We start from the raw sequence: 10648 nt of genomic DNA on the forward strand, positions 1-10648 counted from the left end.
CATCTTCTGTAGAGCCCTCAGGTCTAGACCCTATGTCCCCAGGCCACATGTAACCCAATGGTGCCCCATTCGCTGGTAGCTCAGACACAGGCAGACAGGTCTCCAGAATATTTATTTCCCAGTGGGGAGGATGCAGGGGTCCCAGTGGTCCGAGGGGTGCAGGCCCCTACGTGTACCACATGAAGCCATAGCTGGCGTTGAGAATCTCCTCATTCGTGCGCAGTCCATAGAGCTCACCCATCATGGGAGTCACCCATCGCGTTGTGTGGAACACAGATTCACCCACCTGTGGAGACAGCAGGATACAGGTGGGAGTACAGCTACCCCTTCAGGCCCATACAGCCTGCTGGGACCCCACTAGGCCTGGTGGCTACTGTGCCTACACCAAAAGCTGCTGCCTGCCCCTCTGTGCGCCTGGCCCCCACTACTCCTCTCAGCCACTGCTTTCCCATGGGGGGCTGTTTCTGCATTGGGCTGGACTCCCACTCTCACACTGACCCAGGACCCACCTTCCAATCAGGCACATCCTTCATGATGATGGCCTCTTCCTCTAGGTTCTCTCGAAGCATCTGCAGGACCCTGTGGAGATAGAATGGGAGGTGGGGGATAGGCCTGAGCATCCCAAGGGACCCCTGCCTAACAGACCTGCCAGACCCTTCCCTGTTCCACTCTCCATCACCTCCTGCCAGTTCCAACCCTGCACATGCTGACTGCTCTTGTCCTTTCCTCCCGCCTACACTTTTACTGTCCTCCTGCTGCAGCCTCAATGTCTCCTCCTCCAGGGAGCCTTCCCATTCTTGGGTCCCCACTTTAAGTCAAGTTTGGGGCTCTCTCCAGGGTGACAGCAACCTCATGTATGCAAGGACACAGCTGTCAGTCCTCATGTACATTTTGGCCAGGTTTTGCACTGCTGGGTGGGACACTCAGGCTTGTAAACTTCCTGGTCCCAGCAGCCTCACCTCCGGTCCTTCTCTGCCTGCAACAGTGGCATCAGCGCGATGCGGGCCTCGAAGTCCTCAATCTGCAAGCGCCTGTGAAACCCCAAAACCAATAGATCAGATCAGGCTGGAGTTGGGGGTGATGACCTGGCCTCAGACCCACAGGGTGTTGCATGGGAAAGGGGGTTGGTGGAGAGGCAAGTGAGCAGGGCAGGGCTTGGGCAGTAAGCTCTACTTGCCAGAAGATGGGGGCAGGGGGAGGGGCGCAAGCACAGCTGGCACAGGCACTGGTCCACAAGACTGTTGGCTTTATACTTTTTCTTTTCAATTAAGAACTTTATTTTTTAATCCCAAAAATAGCCCTGGCCCGCTGACTGTGGTGAACCGGGGACAGGGGATGGGACCTTCATCACAGGGCTCTGAGCCTTACAAAACCATATCTGCTTCATGTCAAAATAGCCCTGGGGTGTGAGCCCAGGGCAGGTAGTTCTGTGTCTTTGAGCCACCAGCCCCATCTATACTGGGGGAGCGGCACCCAGTGATGTGGTCCAGTAAGTGGCCCCTGGCACTGTCCCCTCATCCCTCCAGACCCACAGTAGCATCCATACTCTAAGCCTCTGTCCCCATCACAGCCACACAGTTGTCACTACTGTGTCCATACCTCTGTGGGTGGTCCCCGGAAGCTGGACCTTGTTTGAGTTCACTCAACATCAAGTACCTGACATGCTGGCTTTCTCCAGCACTATCCTCAGGGATTCCCGGGCTTGTGGGGGAAAGTGAGCTCAAAGGGTGTGCTAAGGACACATAACAGAGGGTGGGGCAGGACAGATGGGCTCAGCCAGTAAGGGGTCAATGAGAAGGGGTCACCTGGCAGGGCATCCAGCCAAGCTCAGAGGCAGCCAGAGTCTGAATGGAGGCCACCATCTGCCTTGGTCCCTCAGACCCCATGTGGCTGGCACAGCCATTGTCTTGCTTCTAAGCCCTTGTTCTCACTGTCTGGTTATCATTGACAAAAAAACCACTAAGAGAGCCATGTCCTGGGCCTGCCCCTCCACCTCCACCAGATGGGTTATTCTAATCCAGACCCATGGGTCCCTGGTGAAGAGCTCCTTGGTTACTAGTCCTTTCTTGAGAGTAAGGTTCAGAAATGGACTCAGTCCAGGCCCAAACTTCCTGAGCCTTGAGGGGTTGACAAATGGCCCAATGGACCCCAAGTCTACAGGTGCACTCCCAGCCTCACCAGCCTGGGGCCTACCTGCGTTCACGGTTCCACTTCATCATGCTCCAATATCCGAAGAGCAAGGTCCCAATGCCCACAGCAAACATGCTGTAGCCTGTGGGGAGAGGGGACACCAGCTCAGCGCACCTGCCCTTGGGACCGGACACCCCTATAGCTTCTTATGAATTATAATCTGCTTGCTGTCCAATTACACCAGAAATAACTGACTCAAATAAAGTCTTAGTGACTCCCTCCTAGAGATGGCCAGTACTATCTCTAGCACATTATTTTTTCAGATTATTTTTTTTGTCCCTGTGAAATATCCACCAGCCCCTTCCCTTGGACTTCCTCCTCCGAACTGCAGATCACTCTTTTTTTTTTAAGTATTTATTTATTCATGAGAGACACACAGAGAGAGGCAGAGACATAGGCAGAGGGAGAAGCAGGCTCCATGCAGGGAGCGTGATGCGGGACTTGATCTGGGGACTCCAGGATCATGTCCTGGGCTGAAGGCAGGCGCTAAACCACTGAGCCACTCAGGGGTCCCCTGCAGATTACTCTTTTATTCAGTTCACCTGCCCTGCAGGGAGGGCCACTAGGCTGCCTCAGCTTTTTTCTCTGACAAGTGAGGCAGCTGCAGCTGCCACACCTCTCCTCACCCAGGCTACAGTTTCTAGAAGGTAGAGTCTGGTCAGGGGGGACTGCAGGAGAACCCGAGGGTCTTGATGTTTCTGGCTGGGTGGCCCCAGCCCCACAATCTTCTAGAAGGTTGTTTGGTGACCAGTCAGCAAGTGCTTCCATGGGGAAGGATGGGGTCTACAGCTGGGTCCAACTCCATGGTGGCTCCTGGCTGCCTGGGCCACTTCTATGAGTGCTGCCCACAGGGGGCTGGATGGGGCTGCCAGAGGCAGGCAGTGCCCTGCAGGGCCCACCCAGCCACCCCTGGCTCCCTGGAGAGCTGCCTCCTGGCCCAGCAGGTCAAGCCCCCTACCAGGGCACCAGGGAACAGAGGCTGCCATGAATATTTACTGACACCAGCAGGCACCTGTGCTGTGATTCTGACTGACAGGCTGAGGGCCTGCTGCGGTCTCAGGGAGGCTGGCTCACCCCCTACCCCTAATCTTTTCAGCTGTGGTCTCTTCCCCAGATGGGCCTTCTGGTTACTGGAAAAAAAAAAAAACTGACAAGCTTGGCCAGGTCCAGCTCCAGTTAACACCCAGTAAATGACCAGCAAATGGTGGATGAGGTTACTCCCTAGGACCTGTTAGGGGAATAGGGGAGGTCCAGCCCCTGCTCATTTTCTGGCATTTCTGCTGGACCCAGTGATGCATGAGAAACTGGTTAGCTGGGCAGCCCCCGTGACGCAGTGGTGTGGCGCTGCCTACAGCCCGGGGTGTGATCTGGGGGACCCGGGATCGAGTCCCGCTTCGTGCTTCCGGCATGGAGCCTGCTTCTCCCTCTACCTGTGTCTCTGCCTCTCTCTCTCTCTCTCTGTATAAATAAATAAATCTTAAAAAAAAAAAAAAAAAAAAAACACTGCTTAGATTTTTCAGCCCTCAATTAAACCTGTTAAAAATATTTGCTCAGGGATCCCTGGGTGGCGCAGCGGTTTAGCGCCTGCCTTTGGCCCAGGGCGCGATCCTGGAGACCCGGGATCGAATCCCACGTCGGGCTCCCGGTGCATGGAGCCTGCTTCTCCCTCTGCCTATGTCTCTGCCTCTCTCTCTCTCTCTCTCTCTCTCTCTGTGACTATCATAAATAAATAAAAATTAAAAAAACAAAAAAAACAAAAAAAAAAAAACATTTGCTCAGTCAAATGTCTGCCTTTGGCTCAGGTCGTGATCCTGGGGTCCTGGGATAGAGTCCCGCATCGGGCTCTCCGCTCAGCATGGCGCCTGCTTCTCCCTCTCTCTCTGTGCTCATGCTCTCTCACCCTCTCTCTCAAATAAAACTTAAAGAAAAAAAAAAGCCATTAGCTCAGAGTAAGACACTTCCATGTTACAGGGGGCAGGACAGCGATGGTTCCTGTACACGGAGGCAGAACCTCTCCCAAGAGGCCCAAGTGCCGAGGACCAGCTCTCAGCACAACTAGAGTTCCTACACATGCCTGACCACCTGTGCTGGGCAGGAACATCTTAGAAGAGCTGCTTCTTTCTTTTCAGTAGCTATAGAGAAGCCCAGAGGCCTCTTCTTTTGACCCAGCCCCAGGGCATAGGCCTGAGCTATCTTCATGGAGACCCCTTGTCTTCACACCAGGCACCCATGTGTGAGCGCATGTGTAAGATAAATTCCAAGACCAAGGTGGCCTTTGCAAACTCTTCCTCCTGACAATGGTGAGGCTGAGACCCCAGACCCTCAGTGTGGGTCTATACCTCAGGAGCTGCCACTCTGGTGGAGGAGGCTGATGAGGGGCATGCCCAGAAATAGGTGCAGGCCACGAGTAAAGAAGATGTGAATAAATGGAAACACATCCTGTGTTCAATATCAGCATTCAATGTTCAGATAGCAGTACTCCCCAGACTAAGGTACCAGTTCAATGTAGCCCCATCAGAATCCCAACTTTCTCCCTTTACCAGCCAGAAACTGAGGAACAGATTGTCAAATTCATATGGAAATTCAAGGGACCAGATTAACCAAAACAATTCTGAAAAACAACAAAGTTGGAGGACTCGCACTTCACAATTTCAAACATAACGCACAGCTGTGTATCCAAGACAGTGTGGCATGGCATCAGGATAGACATGTACATCGATGGAACAGAGCTGAGAGTCCAAAAATAAACCCTCACATTTACGGTCAATTGATTTTGGACAAGGGTGCCAAGACAATTCAATGGGAAAAGAATAGTCTTTCAGCAAATTGGATAAGTGGATAGCCACATGCAAAAGAATGAAGTGTGCTTTTTCCTTCCCCCATACAAAAATTAACTGAAAATGGACCAAAGACCTCAATTTGAGAGCTAAAACTATAAAACTCTTAGGAAACAGATTAGTCTCTGTGACCTTGGATGAGGCAATGGCTTCTTAGCTAGGACACCAAAAGCGTAAGTGACAAAAAAAAAAAAAAAAGAACTGTTCTTCACTGAAATGAAAAACTTTTGTGCTACAAATGATGCCTCAACAAAATGAAAAGACAACCCCTAGAATGGAAGAAAGTCTCTGAAAATCGTATCTTTGATAAGGAAATGGTAACCAAAACGTATAAAGAACTCTGCAAATTCATTGATAGAGATGAACAATCTGGGGCACCTGGGTGGCTCAGTCTGTTGAGCATCCGACTCTTGGGTTCAGCTCAGGTCATGATCCCAGGGTTCTGGGATTGAGCCCCATGTCGGGCTCCCTGTTCAGGAGTCTGCTTTTCCTTTTCCCTCTGCCTCTCTTTCCCCAGCCTGTGCTCCCTCTCTCTCAAATAAATTATCATAAAAAGAAAAAAAAAGTAATATTCAACTATAAAAAAAATAGCATTTGACACATGCTATTTCATACACATTTCACTCACATCAACCTGAATGAAAGGAGCCAGACACCAAAGGCCACATAGAACAGGAGCCCATTTATATGAAATGTCCAGAACTGGCAAATCCATAAGGATACAAAGACTGGTAGGTAGATGCCAGGGGCTGGGGGTAGGAAGATGTGGGTCAAGGTTGCCTTTTGGAGTGATGGAAGTGTTACACATTTAGTTACTGGGATGCCTGGGTGGCTCAGTAGTTGAGAACCTGCCTTTGGCCCAGGGCATGATCCTGGAGTCCCAGGATCGAGTCCCACACTGGGCTCCCTGCATGGAGCCTGCTTCTCTCTCTGCCTCTTTCTCTCTGTGTCTCTCATGAATAAGTAAATAAAATCTTTTAAAAAGTGTATTTAGTTATTTGAGAGAGAGAGAGAGAGATTCTGTGTGTCCCCATGCAAGCATGCATGTGCACAAGGGGAGAGGCAGAGGCACATGGAGAGAAAAACCGAAGCAGACTCCACGCTGATCCTGGAGCCCCATGTGGAGCTCAATCTCATGACTCTAAGATCATGACCTGAGCCGAAACCAAGAGTTGGATGCTTAACCGACTGTGCCACCCAGGCGACCCAGAAATGTTATAAATTTAGATCCTGGTGATGGTCATGCAACTGTGAACAGACTATAAAAATCTGTGATTTGTACACATGAAATAGGTGAATTGTATGGTATGGTTTGTGAATTAAAAAAAAAAAAGTTAAAGACGCAGGGGAAGAAAAGAAAGGGCCACCCGCTGGGCACAGGAAAGAATGGAGAACTGAGTGGAAAAGATGGCAGTAGCAGTCACTTTGGGAACAGTATGAATTAAAGGTGGCTTGAGCCAGCTTTGCATGTTCTAGGACACTAGTGGAGAGTGATCTAGACAGAGAGGAGGAGAGTGGATGCCAGGCTTGTGTGCCTTACAGGAGCAGGGCAGGACAGTACTAATAGGGAGAGGGCCACTGGGGACTATTGCTCAAACGTAAAGCTGGAAGAGGGCACAGGACAGATGACTGGGGTGGGGTGCAGGATGGAGAGAAGGGCCATTGCTTTTGCTATTTCCTCCACCTATGGGACTTTCAGAGAGGTCCTTCCAACCCACCCTGGCTAAAGCAGACCCTGGTTATCTGGGGTCTTGCCAAAATGGGAAGTCCTGGTGTGGTATGTTTGCCTCCTCTGCTAGGCTATGAGCTCTTCCAGACAGGGTTCGGTGCCACAGGCACACTCAACAATAAACTACTTAATGTGGCATGGTATGTAACAAAGACTGTGCCACCAGAAGGGGTCTCTTCCTCACCCCACTGCAGGCAGGAGAGACTGGGGCAGGTTTGTATATGCTACGATGCAAGTTGGTGTTACAGAGTCCAACTAGGGGGCCCAACCCTAGATAATGGTCTAGAGGGCACATGAGAGGCACTACCGTGTCATGAACTGGAAGAGGACTAGGATTAAGGGCACATTTGTGACTTAAAAATAAAAAAGAGACATGTTGACTAGAGGGAACCCAGGGAGGCCCAAGGGCTGGGACCTTTCTGCAGCCGGGTCTGGGTATAGTTCACAAAGGTGCACATATATATAAACAGACCTCATGCCACACACCTGAGGGGTGCACTTCGAGAAAAGAAATGAAAAGATTCAGATAATGTTATATTCCTTCAATCTGCTCTGGGATGAGTTAAATGCCAAGGTGGTGCCAAATCTAGCCTATAACCTGTTTTTGGTTTTTTTGGTTTTGTTCTTTAAGATTTTTTATTTATTTATTCATAGAGACACACACAGAGAGAGAGAGAGGCAGAGACACAGGCAGAGGGAGAAGCAGGCTCCACGCAACAAGCCTGATGTGGGACTCGATCCCGAGTCTCCAGGATCACACCCTGGGCTGCAGGCGGCGCTAAACCGCTGCGCCACGGGGGCTGCCCTGTAGCCTGTTTTTGTAATGGTGCTTGGGCTAAGAACATTTTTAGGTTTGTAAACTGTTGTAAAACAGCAACAGCAGAGGAGTGCCTGGGTGGCTCAGTTAGTTAAGCATCCTTCTGTTCAGATTGTGATCTCGGGGTCTTGGGATTGAGCCCCATTACAGTTTCCCTGCTCAGTGGGGGGGAGTCTGCTTGTCTCTCTCTCTTCCTCTTTTTTTTTTTTAAGATTTTATTTATTTATTCATGAGAGGCAGAGAGAGAGAGAGAGAGAGAAAGAGAGCGAGAGAGAGAGGGGCTGAGACACAGGCAGAGGGAGAAGCAGGCTCCATGCAAGGAGCCTGATGTGGGACTTGATCCTGGTCCCCAGGATCACACCCTGGGCTGCAGGCGGCGCTAAACCGCTGGCCACCGGGGCTGCCCTCTCTCTCCTCCTCTGTCTCAAATAAGTAAAATCTTACAAAAAAAAATAAAATAAAATAAAAAGCCAGCAGCAGCAAGCAGAGAACATCTGGTCAGTCAAGCATAAAATATTTGGCCCTTTATAGAAAAAGTTTGCCAATCTCCGTTCTGGGATACAAAAAAGCCAAGAAGGGGATGGGAAGAGCTTGAGTCTTGCTTGACCTGATACTTTTCTACTGTCTGAATAATTTTTTTTCCATGACTATATATCTATTTTTTAATTGAGGCACATTTGCAAAACATAGTTTGACGAATTATGGGAAACGTCTTCACTCTTGTTTAAAATTCTGTATTTCTCTGTTAATCTTAGGTGCAAAGTATGTGCCCCTTCCACTTTTTTTTTTTTTTTTACGTTTTTCTGTGCGGAACCCAATAACATTTTAAATGTTCCTTAAAACATCTGAAAAAGTTAAGAATACATATTCCTGGGACATAAGCAGGTAGGGACTACCAGACAGGAACATCTTCTAAATTTCCTCAATGTTCCAGTTTCACCACCGGTTTTACACTGGGTGGCCCTGGGGGCAGGTAGCAGCCTTTCCAGGGTCTGTTTCTCCACTTGTGAGAGGGAAGTGTGGCCGAGGGCTCGGGGCACCGGCTACATGCATCTGTTTAACCAACTGCAGAATGGCAAGAATTAATAGGATCGACCTCCTGGGCTGTTCTGTAAAGAAAGCAAAGCTCAGCAAGCTTTTGACGAACTCCAGCAGTTACCGTCGTTACCACCGAAGCTATTGGGGACCCCTGGGCTCCTCCTCCCTTCACACTGCAGTGGAAACTGAGGCCCGCGACCCCCTCCGACGCCCCGCCCCCGTCGCGGCGCCCCGAAGCCCCAACTCTGACACCCCGGCGCTGTGCGACACTGACCCGACAGTCCCCGACGCGGAAGGTTCCGCTTGTAGTCGATGGGGCCATAGCCCCCCGGCGGGGGCATGTCCTGTTTCACCTTCGACGCAGCCATGCTCGCAGGACCCGCACTTCCGGCCGCGGGCGGAAATTACGTCCAGCCGCCGCCATGATGAGTGTGGCGGACCGTACGGCGCATGTCTTGGGCGGGGACTAGTGCATCTAGGACCTTAGCGTAGCGATCCCACTGCGAGGGGGGTTGGGCGATGGCTCCAGGGATCAACTGAGTGGCCAAGCTGCAGCGGAAGACTCCCTGTTTCTTCTCTTAGACGGCGCTGGCTCAGTCGCTGTAGACGGCTGTAGTCCATCCAGTCGCCCAGGTCCTTGCCCTAAAGGACCTCCCTTACACCTTCCCTCTGGTGCGATGCTCAGGCCATTTACCCCAAGCTCTGAGGGAGCCACGTCACCAAGTGTTAAGCCCCCTTTCTCGTTTTCTCCCCTTCGCGGGGCTGTGCGGGCGTCCCAAGGCTCCACATGGCCAGGGCTGGGTACACGAAGCTGGGGGGACGACTGCTGCTCAGATTTGACTCATGAGGAGCTGCCCCAATGCCAGGCACCGATGCTGCTCCCGAGTGGTGGTCGGGACCCCTTGCTAGTAGACTCTCATGGGAACTGGACCATTTAGAGTGATTATGAGTCACAAAGCCTGATGGCCTTGAGTGGCCCTGTGGGGCGGGGTCCAGGGGGCCCTTACCCGAGGCGGGGTGACGCCCGCAGTCACTTCACAAGGCAGAAATTGTTACCTGGGTAATAAAAGGCCCCGCTGCGGCAGGGACCCGGGAGTGGGCACATGGGGGTGCGGGTGTGCAGGTGCCAAGCGCCATGGGTTAGGCCCGAGATTGGAGTCCGGCCGCCCCCCGACAGCAGCCGCCTCCTGCTCCCCGCGCGCCCCAGGCGCCACCATGTCGGGCGACAAACTTCTGAGCGAACTCGGCTATAAGCTGGGACGCACGATAGGCGAGGGCAGTTACTCCAAGGTGAAGGTGGCCACGTCCAAGAAGTACAAGGGCACGGTGGCCATCAAGGTGGTGGACCGGCGGCGCGCGCCACCCGACTTCGTCAACAAGTTTCTGCCGCGTGAGCTGTCCATCCTTCGGGGCGTGCGGCACCCGCACATCGTGCACGTCTTCGAGTTCATCGAAGTGTGCAACGGGAAGCTGTATATCGTGATGGAGGCGGCCGCCACCGACCTGCTGCAGGCAGTGCAGCGCAACGGGCGCATCCCCGGGAGTCAGGCGCGCGACCTCTTCGCACAAATCGCTGGGGCTGTGCGCTACCTGCATGACCACCACCTCGTGCACCGTGACCTCAAGTGCGAAAACGTGTTGCTGAGCCCCGACGAGCGCCGCGTCAAGCTCACTGACTTTGGCTTTGGTCGCCAGGCACACGGTTATCCTGACCTGAGCACCACCTACTGCGGCTCCGCCGCCTACGCGTCGCCTGAGGTTCTCTTGGGTATCCCATACGACCCCAAGAAGTACGACGTGTGGAGCCTGGGCGTCGTGCTCTACGTCATGGTCACCGGGTGCATGCCCTTCGATGACTCGGATATCGCTGGTCTGCCCAGGCGCCAGAAGCGCGGCGTCCTCTACCCCGATGGCCTCGAGGTGTCCGAGCGCTGCAGGGCCCTGATCGCAGAACTGCTGCAGTTCAGCCCGTCTGCCAGGCCCTCTGCGGGTCAGGTAGCGCGCAACGGCTGGCTGCGTGCAGGGGACTCCGGCTAG

General features: G+C 52.5%; 2 protein-coding genes across 2 annotated transcripts; one reads left to right on the forward strand and one right to left on the reverse strand.

Moving 5' to 3' along the window:
* Positions 1–93: 93 nt before the first annotated feature.
* NDUFA13 (NADH:ubiquinone oxidoreductase subunit A13) lies at positions 94–9041 on the reverse strand. The gene is made up of 5 exons (XM_055342661.1): positions 8886–9041; positions 2194–2272; positions 960–1031; positions 510–579; positions 94–286 (listed from the first exon to the last, which is right to left on the reverse strand). Exons 1-5 carry the CDS (start codon positions 8977–8979, stop codon positions 167–169), a joined length of 435 nt encoding a protein of 144 aa, XP_055198636.1. The 5' UTR covers positions 8980–9041; the 3' UTR covers positions 94–166.
* A 785-nt stretch (positions 9042–9826) lies between these two features.
* On the forward strand, positions 9827–10648 carry TSSK6 (testis specific serine kinase 6). Its single transcript, XM_055342665.1, has one exon. It carries the CDS (start codon positions 9827–9829, stop codon positions 10646–10648), a length of 822 nt encoding a protein of 273 aa, XP_055198640.1.

The sequence above is a fragment of the Nyctereutes procyonoides genome, unplaced genomic scaffold, assembly GCF_905146905.1.
Source record: "Nyctereutes procyonoides isolate TBG_1078 unplaced genomic scaffold, NYPRO_anot_genome, whole genome shotgun sequence".
NCBI classification, from domain to species: Eukaryota; Metazoa; Chordata; class Mammalia; order Carnivora; family Canidae; genus Nyctereutes; species Nyctereutes procyonoides.

Coding starts and splice junctions, on each gene's coding strand:
- NDUFA13 (XM_055342661.1), bottom strand. CDS start 8,979: ATGGCTGCGTCGAAGGTGAAACAGGACATGCCCCCGCCGGGGGGCTAT. Junction 1,032..2,193: donor AAGTGGAACCGTGAACGCAG/GTAGGCCCCAGG, acceptor GGGGTTTCACAG/GCGCTTGCAGATTGAGGACT. Junction 287..509: donor AGGATGTGCCTGATTGGAAG/GTGGGTCCTGGG, acceptor CTGTCTCCACAG/GTGGGTGAATCTGTGTTCCA.
- TSSK6 (XM_055342665.1), top strand. CDS start 9,827: ATGTCGGGCGACAAACTTCTGAGCGAACTCGGCTATAAGCTGGGACGC.